This window comes from Neophocaena asiaeorientalis, unplaced genomic scaffold (genome assembly GCF_003031525.2).
Source record: "Neophocaena asiaeorientalis asiaeorientalis breed wild unplaced genomic scaffold, Neophocaena_asiaeorientalis_V1.1 scaffold99, whole genome shotgun sequence".
Taxonomy (NCBI): domain Eukaryota; kingdom Metazoa; phylum Chordata; class Mammalia; order Artiodactyla; family Phocoenidae; genus Neophocaena; species Neophocaena asiaeorientalis.
In genome coordinates, this window is record NW_020173022.1 from 2,715,473 (window position 1) to 2,735,356 (window position 19,884).

Sequence of the window (19,884 nt, forward strand, 5' to 3'; positions counted from 1 at the left end):
TACTGTGCTGTACGTTAATTATATCTCAATGAAACGGAATGAAAAAATAAAATTTTTATAAAAAGAGAGAGAAGGAAGCCCAGGTAGTCATAATGGGGTAAGTAACCTTTGATAATGAAAGATTGCTTTATGAGGAATAGTTATAGCAGTGTTCTAGAGACACGATGCAAATGGTAGTTTTGGCTAAATTAAGGAGAGTCTTGAATGTAGACTAAGAGATTTGAACTTCACCCTTGAGATAATAAAGAGTTACTGAAAGTTTTTGAGTAAAGGAGTGATGTAATAAAATACTGACCCATTTCTCAGGCACTTGGGCCTTTCTCCAGAAGTCTGGTAGGAGGAGGTTGCCCTTGGAATAATCAGGGCTACCAAAGTAAGTTCTCAAAATTTCCCCCAGAAAGTCTTCTATGGTGACCCCAATTTTACCACTTCTTTATGAAGACATCCTGAGTCCTCTTTTCCATACACTTGGTCCTTATGGTTCTGAGATAATGTAAATAAAGACAGAAACAGTTCTGTTGACAGAGTATTACGAGATTATGGTGAACTCCTGGTGTGTTTTATGCCATAGGAGATAAATCAAGAATTAATGTCTTTCTTATGTTTTAGATTTTTAAAAAATGAATGCAAATGTATGGTCTAATATTTTCTTCCTTTCTCCTTACAATGAGGGGTCTTATATACCCACTTTGGAGACCACAGTCTTTGAAAATGGGAACCTATTAAAGATTTTAATGAGGGGAGAGGAGAAGATTTTAATCAGGTGTGCTTTGAAAACTATTATCTGGTGGTATGGGTTGAATGGATTAGGACTGGTCAAATTAGCATTGGGTGAATGGGGGAAATCCTTGATTAGAGAGAAGAACAAAGGAAGCAATTAACTAAATAATGGCAGTGGCAGCTCTAGAAAGTTTGTTTTAGCCAAATATGGGTATGAAAATGAAACATGAATCAAGAACAGTGGTTTCAAATAAGACTAATGTCACATGTTTATAGGAAACTTTCGTGTACAATATTACATTTGAAACTCAGAGCTCAGTGGGGATAAACAGAACAAATACCCAACATTTTACTGAAGAGGAGATATTAGAGAGATCTTGGTCATTTGCTGAAGGGCATGTTCACAGTTACTCAGGGCAAGGGTCAGGTCCAGGACTCAGGTCTGTCTGACTTCTATTCCAGTGGCCTTCCCACAACACCATGCTACCGGCTGCTTCCTTGGATGTGTGTCTTTGCTGTGTGCTCCTGGCTCTGAGATGTGCTTAGTGATTAAGAAACAACAGAAAGTCACAACACTCTGGTATGAAGATGCCCCCAAGAAATATTCAGGCCTGTAAGGTTTCTATTGCTTTCCCTGAGAATTTTATGGATGTTTGAATGAAATAAACACATCTTCACAGATTGATCATTATGTGTGGTAAGAAAAATCCAAGGGCTTATGCTCAGAGGTCTATTACAGGCTTAACAGATAGGAAGGGCGACATTTTCCTTGAATCTTGGGTGTAGGTTTTTTTAAAAAAACCCACTCTCTAAAATATTTTTTTCTCAACACAATTTAAAACTAAAGTACTAAACTGTATTAGCTTATTTTAAAAGAATGCCAATTTGTAATGTGCCCATAGAACATGTAATTTAGATTGGTAAAGTGAAGTTTTGAAGAAATATAATTGATGGCAAATTTTAACAGGAAAAGCATTGAATTTAAAAGCTTTTACCTGGGGCTTCCCTGGTGGTGCAGTGGTTAAGAATCTGCTTGCCAGTGCAGGGAGCATCGGTTCGAGCCCTAGGTCCAGGAAGATCCCACATGCCACGGAGCAACTAAGCCCATGCGCCACAACTACTGAGCCTGTGATCTAGAGCCTGTGAGCCACAACTACTGAGCCCGTGTGCCACAACTACTGAAGACTCCGTCCCTAGAGCCTGTGCTCCGCAACAAGAGAAGCCACCACAATGAGAAGCCCGCACACCTTAACGAAGAGTAGCCCCTGCTCGCCGCAACTAGAGAAAGCCTGTGCGCAGCAATGAAGACCCGACGCAGCCAAGAATAAATTAATTAAAAACAAAACAAGAAGAAGCTTTTACCTGTTACCATGAGTCAGCTTCACATCTGACTGAGGTCATGTAGCGCCATGATTTGGAGCTTTGCTTCCTATATGGTGCCAGCCATAGTCTAGCAGCAACAGCGCCTGAGCTTGTTAGAAATCCAGAATCTCCCCCCGCCCACCTCCCGCAGCACCTAGAAAAGTGCTTGCCAGATAGTAGGTGCTCAGTAAATATTCAATGAGTCAAGGAATTAACATATTCTCAGAGTTCAGTGCATTTTCACGGACCAGTCCTTCTGCCCTCCCAACCCCCTTCTTCTAGCCATCTGATAAAAATCTACTTACATTTGAGTCTGAGATCAAGTGTTATCTCTTCTGAGAAGTCTTCCCTCACAGGTCCAAAGGAATTTCTCCTGTGTGTTAGCCCTGGATCAGGGGTGACTGCCAGTATTGCTATTCTCCTCTTGCATGTTAATTGTTTGTTTGCATGTCTATGTAAGGAAACTAGTAACTTCCTCTAATGAAGTAAAACCCCTATCCTTTAGGATTGGCAATGGGGAAACTCTTAATTAAGAAGGGAGGTAGTACTCACCCCACATTCCCCTTATGAGATCTAGCTCACTCATCTTTAGCCTATGGTCCTCCTTTTCTTTTTTTTTCTTTTTGCGGTACGCGGGCCTCTCACTGTTGTGGCCTCTCCCGTTGCAGAGCACAGGCTCCGGACGCGCAGGCTCAGCGGCCATGGCTCACGGGCCCAGCTGCTCCGCGGCATGTGGGATCTTCCCAGACCGAGGCACGAACCCGCATCCCCTGCGCGCCACCAGGGAAACCCCAAGGTCCCCCTTTTCTTGCCTCCACTTGGAAGAGGCTATCTGTCCCTGCAGGACTGTCTCAATTTTTGAAGGTAAGATTTAAAAAAAGAAAGGCAGAATTTCCTAGCTCTGTGACCAATCTTGCAACTTCTGCTTCTATCTGAAAATCTACTAAGTCACCATCAGATGATTGACACTAGGAAATATCCACCTATCCTCTTCCCCATCCACTTTCTCCCTTATACACCCCATTACAGGCATATGGTCTTAATCTAGAGCTTGAAAGGACAACCCTGTCAGAAACCCGCACAGTATGTGTGACATTCACACAAGAGGTTCCCTAGTTGTGTTACTATTTCTACCGCACATTGGAAGCTCCCTAAAAACACAGAATGTATCATTTTATCTTTACATCCCGTTGTCAAGCTCAGTGTCTGACATATGATAGGAAGAGGGACATTTTTCTTGATTCTTGGGTGTAGGTTTTTTAAAAGACTGAACTTGGAAGTTAATACTGATTTATTGAGTGATTATTTTTTCGATTGTGACTTATTCCACAAAATTTTAAGGTTAAGGATAGTGCTACCGAATTGGTATAAATGGCTAACCATACAATTATCATCCAAATCAGCAGACTTTTGAGAATGCTAGAATGTTAAACCAGATGGGACACTGGGACAACAGGTATGGACCTGGGACTGTCTCAGGTAAACTAGGACATATGGTTATTCTAGGTTTGAAGCTCAGCAGTGTTGCCCCATAAACCAAATCTCCACCTGGGATGAAATGCTAGGGGTACAGCCAGGTCACTTGGGCTACCATAAAATGCTTCTCCTTGTCCTCTTACCTTGGTCACATGACCCTGTTCCTTCAGTGTCTTCTCCGCTGTGAGTCACCAGCAGTTCCACTTCTAGTCACTTGTTTAAAGGTTCAACTCTTGTGCAAATTCCAGGAAATCTCTTGACTCCCTGATTGGTCTTTTTCCTTGGGCTCCAACATCTTAGCTTTCCCCAGACTCTTTCTAGTGCTCTAAATTTTAATTGATATAATTCCATATATGTCTCTCTATCATTCTTCATTTCTCTCCTTTCCCTCTTACCTTCCCAGCTTTGTCTGTTTTGCTTTCATACATCTCTCTTCTTCTGAGGTTTGAATCCTATCAGTTATCTATTGTTCTGTTTCCCATTAGTTAATCTCTGACCCTTCGTAAATTAAATTTGACAAAGTCTCTTGATTAACAAAGGAAATGCACAAGTCACAGTAAAGGGGGCACACAGAAGTCAAATATAATTGGGGACTTGTTTATTCATCACACCATTTCTATAAAGATCCAGGAGAAAAGTGGGGTAACTGGAAGTGTGTTTGGTTACCAAAGAACACAAGAGTAAACTTTCCTTAGAAGTATTACATGTCTTTGAGAGAAATTATTAAAGATGGAAATAGTCTTTTTGACGTATAATAAGTACTCGATGAATTCTTGTTGGCAAGAGAATGCATTTGGGCTTTAGCATAGTACAGAATTCCGTTTGATTTGTTAAGTATTGGACAAGATTAAACATGAATGGACTGGCACCTAGGAAGTGGCTCCTAGCAGGGGGCTCAATTCTTCCTCTTACTACAATACTCCTGAGAGGTAAAAACTTCCCATGCATGTTTATGTGTGACCAAACAGTGGGACCATACAAGATGTCTTTATTTTTTAATTGAAATATAACTGACATACAACATTATATTAGTTCCAGATGTAAAACATAATGACTCGATATATGTATATATTTTGAAATGATCACCACAATAAGTTTAACTACTATCTGTCACCATACAAGGTTATAATAATTTTTTCTTGGGATGAGAACTTGTAAGATTTATTTTCTTAGCAACTTTCAAATTTGAAATGCAATATTATTGACTATAGACACCATGCTGTACATTACCTCCCCATGACTTAATTATTTTATAACTGGAAGCTTGTACCTCTTAATCCCCTTCACCCACTTCACCCCAACCCCCTTCCCCTCTGGCAATTTTGTTCTCTGTATCTATGAGTTTTGTTTTGTTTATTTGTTTGTCTTTTTTAGATTAACAATGAACTATCAGAAAGAGAAATTAATAAAACAATCCCACTCACAATTGCATCAAAAAGAATAACATATCTAGGAATAAATTTAACTAAGATGCCTCTTTAGACCAATTATGGGTAGAGCAATTTACATTCAGCCTCTGACATCTGGTTTTGTCCTTTATTATTAAGGAATTGGATAAAATGTCAGTATGATAGTAATAGATGTTAGGAAACTAAAATTATCAGAGACATAAAAATATCTAATGATTTTGACTCTAAAGTTATTTCTCTTTATGCTGAATTATAGGATTATAGAGGACAGGACAGAAGAGTTTCTGAAGTGTTTTGGGAAGAGAATTAGATATTAATTACAGAATAAGATATTTTTCCTACTCTGAGAAAATGAAAAATATTTAAAATAAATTAAACATTTAATGTTTAAAATAAAGGCCGGAACACATTTCCTGTTAAAGGTACTAAAATGTCTCCACATTAGAAACATGTGGGCCACTCTTCCGAGAAAATGTTTCTCTGAGGTATTTTCCTTAGAAGAGAGAATCTTTTTGGTTCTTATTGTAAAAATCTTGGAGAAGCTTGAAAACAGCAAAGCAAACAGGAAACAGAATTCAATTTGTGGAAAGCTCAGAAAAGAAAAGCAAATCACTGAAAATGTAGCTCCCTCTGAAGATTCTTTAAACACAGAAGGTAGGAAAGCAATGATAATAAAAAAGCTGGCATAGAGATAAGTTAATGAGAATATGGTGTGCCAGTGACTGACTGGTGTTTTTCTAGGGCTTTATTCTACCCTTTTACACAAAGTCTCCTCTAAAAAATGCACCCCAAACACTCTTTTTCATGCTATCTAAAACAAGTTCAGAGTCAAGTTTATAAAAATTTACCAGAAATAATTTAGCCCAGAACAGCAAAGATCTAGAAGAATTTTGAGTTCTAGGACATTATAGACACACATAAAGAATGTGGTCAAGTCTTGACCTTTCCTATCTCAGATTTCCATTAATGGAATGAGGATGATAAATTTTTCTATTTACCTCTTTGACTAAATAATTTTCTTAGGGTGGGTGGGTTAGTTGTCAACAGGTTCTGAGGCACTGAGTTCTCTGTCACCTCAGATCTGAAAGATGACTGGGCTGGTTGAATGATTGTTGTTCATTACATTGGGACCAGGAGTTGAACCTCACTGACCTGTTGAATTTCAGAATAAGCTGAGAAAATTGCTAGAGCTATCCTCGTGCTATGTGGCTAACTGGATATGTTAGGAGGCTTTCAGAACTGTGCAGCTGCTATAGTGCAGCTAGGACAGCCAAAGGCCTCTGAGACTCCTGGATGGGGTGCTAGGGACAGGTCTCAGTAGCCACCTGCTTCCAGTTATCATGTTGATAACCTCTGTGGCAGTGTCCAGCGTGCAGGGGGAGGTTACGTGGGAATTCTTGTCTCTGTAGCTCATACCCCAGTTCAAACATTCCTTCTGAGTTCACCTGCTGTAAAATAAGATCCCTAAGACCTTACTCCATAGAATTGTGCTGGCTGCTCCTGACAGAGAGACTGTAAATCACCGTGAGAAGAGAAAAGAAAAGCACCGTCTCTGACAGCCTCCACTTCCTGGATTTAGTGGATGTCACATGATCCTCTGGTGTTCATCAGTTTATTGCCCATTTTCCAATATTTTATCAGTCAGAAAGTTGTGGAAGTTTGTAAGGCTAAAGCACAGGGCTACTAAGAAGTGCTGAGGGAGCAAATGGAGCTGAAAACAGCCCTGTTCTGCCCCATCCTGTTCTCTAACCTGAAGCTGTGTCTGCCTGGAGGGCAGAGTGTCTTTTTCTTTGCACCAAGCCACCACAGTCCGGCAGCAGCATGGCCGAGGCACTGGGGGTTCTGTGACAATGAGTACATCTGATTCTACTGCAAAAGCTTATGGTACATACTGCCAAAAGCAAACCTTCACATCGACTTTTTCCATCCCATCAGTATACACCACAAAAAAAAAGATAGCAGCAGCATTCCCTTCATTGTATTTTTAAAGATCATAACCTTCTCGGCCACTTATCCTGTTGTGTAAGGGGTAAGAGTTGTCCTTTTTGGGTGTTTTGGCATTGCAGAGCATTAAGGATCAAGAAGAATGCATCTTGTAAATTTGTTGCTAAAATTCAGTCACATGCAGGCTATGTTCTGCCTTTAAACTTTCCGTTTCTCAGATGTGCCTGTACACTTAGTTCCATTTCCCTTGCCCCACAGAGGCTCTCTGCCCATAGCTCATAAACTGGGGAGGGTGATGGTGGAGGATGTCTCCATGCAGACCAGGAGCTGACACACTTCCTTTACAATACTTTCTTTAGTAATATTTAGCTTACTAAATTGTTTGTTATTATTGTAATTTTTACTGTTTCTTTCAAACAGAGTATTAATCCTTCTCCTGAAAACGCACTTTGACAACTTCCTGTATAGATGATGAAGCTATTTTTAAGGGTTATCTGAGTTCACTTTTAATTCCTTAAGAAAACAGCAATTGGAATTGTGAGAGACTATCTAATGGTGATAAGGGTTCTGTAGCTTCCGCCAACCAACCTGGTTGACTAGAAGCTGCATCCCAGGGCTGCAAAAAAGTATTCTTTTATGGCACAGAGAGTTTCCTCTGCTGGGCTGCACCCAAGTTATGATGGTGATTTTGAATGTGTATTTTCACCCAAAGAAAAGACTTAATATCAGCAAGCTCAGTGCCACCATATCACAGTATGAGAAGTTAAGGAAATTCTAGCTGAGGTGTAGGCAAAGAATCAAGTTTACGTTGTCACATAGTTTACTTGCTATTTCTTTTTTTCAAATAGCTATGTATTAAGCTATAATAAAACCTGAATAAAACACTATGGAGGGTACTGAAGAGTGAAGGCATATTTTCTCCTCTAGATGAGCAGCTGACCCCATCAGACCCCATCTCCCCTGAGGACAGTACAGCACATGTGTCATTGGCAACTGCATTTGACAAGGAAGTGTGTCAGCTCCTGGTCTGCATGGAGGCATCCCCTGTTTCTGAGCTTCAGGCAGAGAGCCTCTGTGGGGCAGTGGAAATGGAACTAAGGGTACAGGCACATCTGACAAACGGGGAGTTTAAAGGCAGAACACAGGCTACATGTGAATGAGTTTTTAGAAAAAAATTTACAAGATGCATTCTTCTTCATCCTTAATGCTCTGCAATGCCAAAGCATCCAAAAAAGACAACTTGGAAACTGCAAGGTGAAGTTTGGGGAGGGTTGTGGAGGGAGAGAATGGGCTTGGTCTTGGGCAGTGAAAGTTCTGGAATCTATTTGTTTCTCCAAGTTCTGAACTGGGATTTGTAAACTGTAAAGTCACAAACCCAATTTTTAAGAAAAGTGAACAAGGCTTCCTATTTGATTGTGAAAACAGGATGACAGGATGAAAAATATTATGAGAATTCATGAACATAATTTCCATTTATACATAGGAACCATGTGGAAGGAAGCATGATAAGTGCTCAATACTACTTTTTTTTTTTTTTTTTGTAGTGAAGGAAGGTGCAGCATTTATTGTAAGGCACCAGTGCAAGGAGAATGGGTGACTCATGCTCTAAAACTCCAAACTCCCTGAAAGGTTTCCAATATTAACTATTATTCCTTAAAATAATTCTGTTAGGGAGATATTACTATAAACCCCATTTTGCAGTTGGGGAAACTGAATTTTAACCCAAGTATTGGACTCCAAAGCTCATTGTCTTAACATATATGCCTCTTTAAATAATTAAGCTATTTACATGAGAAAGTGCACTATGCATCCTTCTCCTGGATTTATATCCATAATTTTATCTCAAGTCTCTTTTGCTGCCAGCTATCTTGGGTAGATGTGTCCCTGTTCGGCTGTCACCTCCAGAATTATCTTTAATGCCCAGGATTATCTAGTTCCTAGGACTGGGCTTCTGCTTTGACTCCTGCTGTTTTCACTGGACCCCCCTCCCGTTCAGGGCCGGTGTCTCTTCTACTCCTGGAGAGGCCTCCTAGATGACACCTCTTTGGGTATCTAATTTGTCATGGAGAACTGAGAGATACCTATTTGTCTCAAAATTATTGATGCTGACTATTGTTATGGGACTCTATCTAATGCTTTGTACCTCCTCAATTAGCTAAAACTGCTGTCAGGGCCTATTCTACCTTATCTAGTAGGTGGGTCTGGAACTGTAGCTGTGACACTTGCAGTAACAGTATCCTAGGTAAAAGCATCTGACTACTACATGTCCTCTCAGTAGCTACACCTGTGCATTTACCTGATGGAATACAAATTATTTGATTATAAATGACTTTCTTCATATTATAGTTTTATTTATATATATATATATATACATACATACACACACATATATGATATATATGCATTAGGGATTTATGTATAATACATATAATTTTTAATGATGTGTGTAAATAAGTTTCTTTAACAATGACTTTTATTTCGGAATAATAAAAGGGTGCTAAGAAATATATGTGATGAAAAATAGGCATTGTAAGACTACTAGGGTGGTGAAGAGTGAAGCTTTTAAAAAGACTTCAGTTCAGATTCTGATTCTGAATGTGAGGAATGTGATTGGGATCAAATTACTTTCTTGAGTCTCAAATTTTTTTGTTGTTGTTGTTCATTAATTTATTTTCGGCTGCATTGGGTCTTCGTTGTTGTATGTGGTCTAGTTGTGGCAAGCGGGGTCTTCTCTTGTTGCGGAGCATGGGCTCTAGGCATGTAGGCTTCAGTAGTTGTGGTGCACGGGCTCTGTAGTTGTGGCTCACGGGCTCTAGAGCACAGGCTCAGTAGTTGTGGTGCATGGGCTTAGTTGCTCCGCGGCATGTGGGATCTTCCTGGACCAGGGCTCGAACCCATGTCCCCTGCATTGGCAGGTGGATTTTTAAACACTGCACCACCAGGGAAGTCCCTCAATTTCTTTATAAAATCTAGATAGTAATTATAACCTAATTCAGGGCTGTTAGGAATATTATATGTTAGTATATGTAAATCTCTTCTACCCTGCATATAGTAAATGCTGAAAACCGTTAGCTATTATGATCATTATTAAAATGGGGATGATATATACTTTATGAGGTTATAAATATTAAGCAAGATATATACAAAGTGCCTAGTTAACAGATGTCCAGTAAATATCACATTTCATTGAATCCAAGTCGTACCATTATTTTAGGTACCTTCAAGAAGGAAAAAAATACTGCCAGTTGTACAATAATTATTAGACAGTAAGGTAGACGCCAATTTTAGATATGTTAAGTGTGAACATTTTTGCATTAGAATCAAAATACTTTTTCTCCCCTTCTTTGCCCTACTTAACTAGTGAAGAGTCTTTACTCCCCAGAATCTGGAATTCTGTTTCCTATTCTTTTTCCTCCTACCAAGACCCTAGGGTCTCCTACTTCCTTGGCTAAAAAGGGCTACAAGCACTGTAAGTTTTCTGTACCATCTTTATATTCTCTATCATGATTCCCCTTATTTCTTCCATCTTAATGTTGAATTCAACTGCTCAGCATTCTAATTCTTATTATACAAGATAAATGAATATAAAAATAAAACAAAACAAAAACTTCTTCCTAGTTACCCAAGGCCTTCAATCTAATATTTAGATTCAGAATCATTTACTGATGCATATGTATGCCTTTAGAATTAACAGCATGGTGATTGATCAGGCACTTCATGTGAACAGAAACTGACAAAGACTGGGAAGAGATTCAAACTTGAGGTAAGAAATGGCAGATTTTCCTGGGAATAAATTTATATGCCAAAGGTGGTAGAAAGGTCAAATAGAATGAAAGTGGAGAACAGAAAACTTTCCCATAAAATGATTTCCTAGGAGCTCTTTTCCAATGCTGAGGAACACTATTTTTTCAGTCTCACTTAGCAAGTACAATGTCGCTAATATAGTTGGTCTCTTATTTGGATAAACAGAACTAAACAAACATCATAATTTCAGAAAAAAATAATAGCAAAGCAGAAGTCAAACATTCAAAATAAGGTTTTGGTTATTTTGTTTATTTCACTTAGGACACTCAGTGGGCATTAACTGGGGTACTTAAAATTCATCTCAATTAGGAATCTCTTTAGTCCTTCATCAATTATTTCGAGTGTTCTCATCTCAAATACATTCCTGTCTTCAACAAACTTCTGAAAGAGATGAGTACCTCCACCCACACCAAAATAATGTGCTTTGCTGGCCAAAAGCACCCGTCCATTTTTATCTAACAATCTAAGGAATGTTTGGTGCAAAGGACCATAATAACCTGGATTGTAAATGGTTTCTGAGGTAAGAATGAGATCATATTTTTCAAAAAGTTTTTCACTGCTTAGTAGAAGCTGACAAAACTCAGACCACTCCCCAGAAAAGAACCGGAATTTACATAGTTCTTGTGCTACTTTTGATTTCCTGCACCTTTTCACATCTGGTTCGTTTACATCATTTTCTTCATCTTCCAAAGTGCAGTTAGCCACTACATTAGGTAAGGTTACTTCATCAATCACCACACTGTTATAATCTTGAAAATGAATTTCTTTGGCGCCTCCCTTGAACGCCATTATACCCAGCAACCCTGATCCACAACCAAGATCCAACACTTTTTTCCCAGCAAATTTCACTTGGGCCTTTGTAAAATATGCCAGGAGGTCAAAGGTACATTCCCAGATTTTTAAACCTCCTTCATAAACACCTGTAATCAGATCAGAGTGAGAAGAAAAGCTTTTTGAAATGATGTCTTCTCCAGGGAAGTTCTCTTTCAACAAGATGGTTTTCACTACTGATATGTTCATATGCTGGAGACCTGGTAATGTTTCTATGACTTTATTTTCTAACACTTTCTTTAAATCTTTAGGCATAGCATGCTCTTTGGCAACTCTAAAGCAGGGCTGTTTTTCATGTGGCTCCAAGCTACTTGAACTGTTAGCTGCATTGAGTGAGCTGTCTGTGTCTTGAGAGGGACCTGCATTTCCTGCTGACTTATGCTCCCACAAATGATCCTGAAGCAGGTCAAACTGTTCTCTAGAACATTTTTTGTCTCTATGTGTACCTTTTTGTCTTTCTGAGACTGAAGACTCTTTTGAGGAATCTAGGGCCAAAGCTCCATCTCCAAGGGATGTTAATTCATCTTCCAGATGGTCTTCTATAGTGAAATTAAATTGAAAAGTCATTCTTTCATAAAATGCACACAATCGTTAAACTCAAAGGAAGATTCTTCAACTTCTGGATAGAACTGATGACACACACGTAAACCTGCTTCAATTATTCTGTTAGTTTTGCTGGAGGTCCATTTCTCTTTAGCTGCTTATAAACAGTTACAATATTCAGAGATATTTCCAAATGACTTTTAAGAGGTCTTTGCTCTTTTTTCAATTTAGCTCTGGAGAAAAAAAAAAAAGAAAATTGTTATTAAAAATCAAAATGACACATTTTACGTAAATGTAATATTAAACAGTCCCCTGCTCCACCCCCAGCAGCTGCCTTTTCTATGAAAGCGGTGGAGGGACAGGGAGATAAAGAGACTTGGAAACACACACACCCTTCAGGTTTCAAAAGCTGGAGAAGAGGGCTTCCCTGGTGGCACAGAGCTTGAGAATCTGCCTGCTAATGCAGGGGACACGGGTTTGAGCCCTGGTCTGGGAGGATCCCACATGCCGCGGAGCAACTAGGCCCGTGAGCCACAAGTACTGAGCCTGCGCGTTTGGAGCCTGTGCTCCGCAACAGGAGAAGCCGCGATAGTGAGAGGCCCGCGTACCGCGATGAAGAGTGGCCCCCGCTTGCCACAACTAGAGAAAGCCCTCGCACAGAAACGAAGACCCAACACAGCGAAAATAAATTAATTAATTAATAAACTCCTACCCCCAACATCTTAAAAAAAAAAAAAGCTGGAGAAGAGAATAAACCGTAAAAACAAACAAAATAACAGCAGCAGCAACAACTAGAAATAACGTAAAGTCCAAAATTCTCAGGCAGGAAATACCAAGCCTAGCTATTTAGTGTGTTTCATCTGTCACGACCCTGCCCAAACATATTAACCTCCTAAACTGCCAGAATCTCTTCAATCTGTTATCATTTCAAGTAACAGGACTTCAAGATTGTATTTTGATAAATAAACATCCCTTTAAAAACAGGAACAGGTATGCTCTGATGTGTGTAAATTCATTCAGATGACCTCACTACAAACATTTCGTGGAGACCTGCAGTTCTAAGTGTATTGGGAGTGAGGTAACTGTGGAGTAATTAGTAAAGATTAGCTTGACACAGAATAAGGGCACTGAACTGTGCGGGGAGATCCGTAGAAAATGGAAGCAACTTAAAGAGACTCTTCTCTGTATCTACTGGCTAGACACTTAAAATATACCGTCTACTTCAATTTGCACAACAATTCTGGCAGGTGGGTCTTTATTCCCATTACATAGGATGTACAGAGTAGGGTCAACACATTAAATGGGTAGGAAGGCGCCTGTTTCTATCCCACTTCACAGCGGGGCTTGGAGTCATTTCTGGCTGTAAGTCCCAGGTCAAACCCGACACCAGATGTGCAACCTCAAAGCCCCAAGGGACGGAGTGTAGCAAATCTGTGGACTCCCGGCCCTCACCTCCCCCAAAGCGTCTCAAAAGCAACGTTACAGCGATCCAGACCTGTGGACGCTAGCTCCCCGGCAGGTTCCCAGCTCCAGAGTAATCCGGCCAGACCCTCCCGACTGAAAGCGCGCACCAGTGAGTCGAGGCCTCCGCGGGCCAGACAAGCCCGGCTTTATTCCCAGTTGTGTGGGGCCCGGGCTCACTAAGGTAAGCGGCGCCCTTCCTCTCTATGGTTTTGGCTCGCAAGGCCTGCCGGGACGGTGGGAGTTTCCGGTCTTGGCTCCGGCGGGAGTGTTTCGAAGCTTTGGTCTTGGGTGAAAGTATGTCTCAGGAACGCGCTGTCCCGGCGAGCGCGGTTCCCCTGGAAGAATTAAGTAGCTGGCCGGAGGAGCTATGCCGCCGGGAACTGCCATCTGTCCTGCCTCGGCTCCTTATATCCTTCATTGTCACTTCCACCTAGAGAGGGGTGTGGGGCCTGTCTCCAACTTTCTCTCCTGTCTCATCACACCCGCTGCAGGGCCGTGTTGGGTTCCTGCGGCTTCAACCCTCTCCTTTCCCTGTTGATGAGCGAGATGAGTAAGCGAGGGAAGGAAGGGCGAGCGAGAGCCGTGGGTGCCGAGACCGAAGGCATGCCTGGTTTTGGCATCCGAAGGGCTTGCAGAGGTGTTCTGCCAGTGGATTTGGCAGTGGATGTGGCGTTTTCTGCCATTTCTCTGGGCCTCTGAGTTGCTCTGTACGTGCAGTTAAGCGTGAGTACTTTTCCATGGGGCGGGGGGAGCGGGAAGAGGGAAGGATTCAGACTTGAGCTGTACGGTGAGCTGACTGGATGAAGTAGAGAGAGCGAGGTACTCTGAGCTCTCATCTCTAAAATGGGTGGTGAAAATGAATACCTTCCTCACTATTTTGAGAATCTAATTAAAGGACGTAGTTCTGACATGGTGCCAAGTCTGTAAAAGATGTTCAGTAAATACAAATATTCTTCCCCTCCCCTTTTTGAACCTCTTTCGGTTTATTGCTGGTGAGAAGGAGTTGCTTCTTTTGCTAATTGGCTTTCAGCTCTTGGGTGTGAGGTACTTAACGTCTCAGTTGTCCAGATGCAGGTCATTTAGTAGTCGAATCCTTTTTTGGTTGTAAATGTACCTGGAGTCCTAGCCCTTCATGTTAAAGGGTAATTTTTTTTTTAACAGCTTTGAGTACATAAAACTACACTCAAAAGAAAAAAAGACCTTCACTTGAGAGAGTCTGAACACTGCAAAAATAATTTTTTACAGCTGAAGCCAAATACAAATATTACGGTCACATAGAAATCATTCACCTGGGCATTGGCAGGTGGTCCCACTTAGGTACCAAAGCGCTTTCTTAGTTATCGTGTAGACATGGAACTGCCTTCCTCAGGATTTTTGATTTTGGTAACAAAAAGCCATCCTCCTCAAAAAATTTTACTAGGTACAGAATATTATATGTACCAGGCAGTGTTAGGCTTCGGGGGAACAAAGATAAGAAACACGGTTCCTCTTTTTCTTCTCAAGCTTATAGGGGGATTTCAATAATTGAAAGTCAAGCTTGTTTATTTATTTATTTATTTTTATTATTATTATTTTTTTGCGGTACGCGGGCCTCTCACTGTTGTGGCCTCTCCCATTGCGGAGCACAGACTCCGGACGCGCAGGCTCAGCGGCCATGGCTCACGGGCCCAGCCGCTCCGCAGCATGTGGGATCTTCCCGGACCGGGGCACGAACCCGTGTCCCCTGCATCAGCAGGCAGACTCTCAACCACTGCGCCACCAGGGAAGCCCTATTTTTTTTATTTTTTATAAATTTATTTATTTTTGGCTGCATTTGGTCTTCGTTGCACATGGGCTTTCTCTAGTTGCTGCGAGTGGGGACTACTCTTTTTTTTTAATAAATTTATTTATTTTTGGCTGTGTTGGGTCTTTGTTGCTGCGCACGGGCTTTCTCTACTTGTGGCAAGTGGGAGCTGCTCTTCATTGCGGTGCACGGGCTTCTCATTGCGGTGGCTTCTCGTTGCGGAGCACGGGCTCTAGGCGCATGGGCTTCAGTAGTTGTGGCACGTGGGCTCAGCAGTTGTGGCTCGCGGGCTCTAGAGCGCAGGCTCAGTAGTTGTGGCACACGGGCTTAGTTGCTCCGCGATGTGTGGGATCTTCCCGGACTAGGGCTCGAACCTGTGTCCCCTGCATTGGCAGGTGGATTCTTAACCACTGCACCACCGGGGAATTCCCAAGTTTGTTTATTTACATTTAAAAAAAATCAACATTCTCACCTGGTTTTGCATCTCAAACTTAAAATTCAAAAGAACCCAAACCTGTTCTTCCCCCAGTCTTCTTCATCTAAATAAATGGTTTTACAAGCCAAAACCTTCAGTTCTCTCTCTCTCACATCCAATCAGCAAGTCCTTTTGTTTCTGACCTAGACTATATCTTGAATCCAAATGCTTATCTCCATCCTGGTTGCTACCACTCTTTCAAACCCCCATAACCTCTCACCTGAACTATTGTTAATAGCTCCCTTGCTTCTACTCACGTCCTCTTATAATCCATTCTCCAAAAAAAGTTCACAAAAAAGTGAAAAACATGTTTCCTTTTTAAACCACTCCCTCCACCCTAGTGGCTTCTTAACAAATTAGGAATAAAATCTAAACTTTTACCTTCAAGGCTCCTCATGTTCTAAGCCTTTTCCTCGCTTACCTAGCTCACTACACTCTGTCCACATATACATGAAGCTAACCTACCTCAGGATCTTCATTTTTGCTGATCCTTCAGCGTAGTTTGTTCTTCTCTCAGCCTTTTGTCCATCTCATTATTCAGACCTCAGCTCAGATGTCACGCCAGCAAGCCATTTTCAGTGTCCTCAGTCTTAGGTGGTTCTCCCAAACCCAGTCTGTAATACTTATCTCGTTGCCCTGTTCAGTTTTCTAAAGAGCAGAAGCAACCTTAATGGAAATTATCTTGTTTACTTTGTTTTCTTTTTACTTTTCCTCACTGTACTGTAAAGTTCATAAAGGCAGGAATTTTGTTTTCTCCAGCACCTAGAATAGTGCCTGGCACATAGTAAGCATTCAGTGAAGGGCTAAAAGATATTGTCATGTTTTAAAACTGCCTGAAAATCTCATTAGATAATTTTTTTTCAGCTTTTGGTTTTACTTCAGCACTTTTTCTACAAATGAAAGAAATTTTCAGTAACTCCATCACCCAAACATAATTATTTTCATGTTTTGCATTTCACACGTTATTTTCCAGTCTTTCTTTTTTTTGGGGGTGGGGGTCGCGCCGCTCGGCCTGCGGGATCTTAGTCCCCCGACCAGGGATCAAACTTGTGCCCCCTGTAGTGGAAGCGCGGAGTCTTAACCACTGGACCGCCAGGGAAGTCCCTTATTTTCCAGTCTTTACCTGCATGTCTGCATAATCATAACTTATGTTTAATTTTGGAAGAGGCTAGAATTTTTTGACCTTTACTGAAATTGATCCACGATGCAAATTCTACCCTACTGAACTAAAATGAGTTAATGACTATATCTCATTTTGATTGCTGCTGTAAGATGTATATGCAGAGTAAGATTTCAGAAAAAGAATCAATTCCTGTATTACTGTGACAGAGTTATGGCTTATTCATTTTTCTTATTGAGACATACTTTAATAATGCGTATATTATTTTTACAGGAAAACATTTCTAACAATTATTCTGAATGGTAGAAAAGTGTATAGTTTATAATGTGATTACCATTAACGTTTGTAATGAACATAGCATAATTTATTATGACATATTTGTAAGCTTCTATGTGCAGAAGAGTTTCTGTCTGATAAGGTGGTAAGATAGATATGCTAGTAACATGAAAAGATAAGAGTTGATCAGTGACTTAAGAAAGGTGCAAATAAAGTACTATAGAAGTGCTGAGGAGGAAGAAATTTCTGTTTCAGAAACCAGAAACCCATGGATTATTATAGACTGTTTCTCATCTGTCAGAAATAAGTCATAACTACACATAATTTGAAAAGATAAGTTTATCCCTGAGCAATTTTGAAAACATTTCCTTAAAGTATTTTCATTATATTTCATTATACCTAGTAAACATTACATGTTTTACAGCAAAATTAAGCCAGTAATTTGAGTAATTTCAGTCTCTTACTGATCATTGCTTAAACTTCAAGAAGGGTCCTTTTAAAATCTGTTCTCAGTAGTGAATATCTTACTACTGATACTAGTATCTTCCTTAATTTTTTTACTCTATGTATCAGCATTCTGACAGTTGGCTTGAGCATATTCGTAAGTAAAATTATCTTAATTGTACGATTACTTTGATGTCTTTAAGGCCTGAGTCCCACATATCCCAGTTTCGTATTCCCTTTAAATTTAAATATAGTTTTGTATATCCTTTAAGTTTATTCTTCCTATTGTAGCGTTACAGGCTTTGTAGTCTTCAGTTACTTAAAATGACCAAATTACTTCAAATTACAGTACTTAAAGTTTTAAATTCCATTTTGGATAGATACCAAAAGTGTTCTGTTTGATAATGTGTGTATAAGCACATTGTAAATTTTATTTTATTATTATTTTTTTTTGCGGTACGCGGGCCTCTCACTGTTGTGGCCTCTCCCGTTGCAGAGTACAGGCTCGGGACGTGCAGCCTCAGCTGCCATGGCTCACGGGCCTAGCCGCTCCACGGCATGTGGGATCTTCCCGGACCGGGGCACGAACCCGTGTCCCCTGCATCGGCAGGCGGACTCTCAACCACCGTGCCACCAGGGAAGCCCCGCATTGTAAATTTTAAATGTTAGTTGTTAAACTGGTTAGACCAATATAAAACATAATTTGCAGTCTACTTAATAACTTTCAGCCTCTTAACATGTTTAGTGTCAATTAGAAAATACTTTCTAAGTTACAAAAGGCTGATTGTGTAGGCATGACAAATTTGGAAAAGTTGACTTTCTTCATCTGTCTTCATTAATCTTACTTGACGTAATTTATTTATTTAGTTAGGAGGAGAGGTAGAGAGTTAAGTCTATCTGCAGAGTTTACTCATATATTTTGAGTTTTCTATTTACATTTCACTTGGTTGTGGAATATTTGTTTATAATCTTGGATCTGTGTGCTGCCTGTGGGGTCTGATTTTTTTAAGGAACAGTTACTTTTTATCCTGTGTATGAGTTGTACATATTCATTATAGAAAATTTGTAACATGCAGAAAAACATAAAAGATAATAAAACAATCATTAATCTGAAATGTTTAAGATTTTGGCATAGGATATTCTCATCTTGATTCTATATATTCCTGCCAGCCTATCGGTTATTCTTTGTATATACATGTTTATATATATATTAAGATTGGAATTACACTATTTGGAAGTTTTTTCATTTTAGCTTAATGTATTGTGGACATTTTATCATGGTTTTAAACGATCTCTAACAATCATTTTAATGATAGCAGATCCTATTCAGTAGATGTACCCACATCCATTAACTGATCTTCAGTTGCTGTACACATACATTGTTTTGTTTTTTAAAATTTTTCTATTATTTCAGGTTGTTTAACTGTTAATAGTTTCTCTACATAGAATATGGCATTTTGAAACTGTACAAAGCTTTTGATTGCTAGTTCTTACATATTCTCGAATCTGGGAAAGGGTAGTGACCTTTGTTGGCTGACATGACTTAATATTGCTACAAAATATGTTACTAATTTCCTTTATAGAAATTCTGAAAATTATTGTAGAAATGTTTTTACCTCATATGAACCACCTGACATTGGAACAGACTTTCTTTTCACAAGTGCTGCCAAAGGTATAGTACTATTATTATCTTAATCAATTTACTTGTTATAAAGGCTGTTAAGATCTGGCCTCAGTTTTAGACCATTTATTCTTAATTTCTTAATGTATCACTTTTTTTGTTTTTGGTTGCGCCGCAGGGCTTGTGGGATCTTAGTTCCCTGACCAGAGAGTGAACCCAGGCCCACAGCAGTGAAAGTGACGAGTCCTAACGACTGGACTGCCAGGGAATTCCCAATGTATCACATATTTGAAATACAAATAAAATAGTTAATAAATAGAGAATGTGATGGTGTCAGTATGATCATTAGGTGATTAAAAAACATATTTTCAGAGAGTATGGATCCTTTACTAATTGAATTTACATTATTTGTAGTTGGTTTTAAATACTCTTGTATTTTAAAGCTATTCATTGAAAATTGGGATGGATGATGAAGTTAGTTAAGTCTCTTTCTTTATCTTCTCTGTAGAATTTATTAATAATTGTTAAATTTCATTTTCTGGAAAAATGGAGCCAAAATTTATTAAAGAAGCCTTAGAATAAAAATGGCTGGAATATTGGTAAAATCAAGTA

The 19,884-nt window shown here is 39.8% G+C and overlaps 2 protein-coding genes across 5 annotated transcripts in view; one reads left to right on the forward strand and one right to left on the reverse strand.

The window, feature by feature from the left end:
- Nucleotides 1-10,936: 10,936 nt before the first annotated feature.
- Nucleotides 10,937-13,714, reverse strand: METTL18 (methyltransferase 18, RPL3 N3(tau)-histidine). The gene is made up of 2 exons (XM_024742470.1): nt 13,585-13,714; nt 10,937-12,322 (listed from the first exon to the last, which is right to left on the reverse strand). The coding sequence occupies exon 2, from the start codon at nt 12,111-12,113 to the stop codon at nt 10,992-10,994; it is 1,122 nt and encodes a 373-aa protein (XP_024598238.1). The 5' UTR covers nt 12,114-12,322; nt 13,585-13,714; the 3' UTR covers nt 10,937-10,991.
- Nucleotides 13,702-19,884, forward strand: part of FIRRM (FIGNL1 interacting regulator of recombination and mitosis) — a 48,481-nt gene continuing 42,298 nt past the window's right edge. For 2 of the 4 annotated variants that reach the window (XM_024742464.1, XM_024742463.1), the window contains exons 1-3: nt 13,792-13,960; nt 17,769-17,808; nt 19,235-19,323. In XM_024742464.1, the coding sequence (XP_024598232.1) occupies nt 13,850-13,960; nt 17,769-17,808; nt 19,235-19,323 (240 nt within the window). In that variant the 5' untranslated portion in view covers nt 13,792-13,849. Of the gene's footprint in view, nt 13,961-17,768; nt 17,809-19,234; nt 19,324-19,884 lie in introns of those variants that run through there. The other 2 variants (XM_024742466.1, XM_024742465.1) reach the window with 2 other exon arrangements.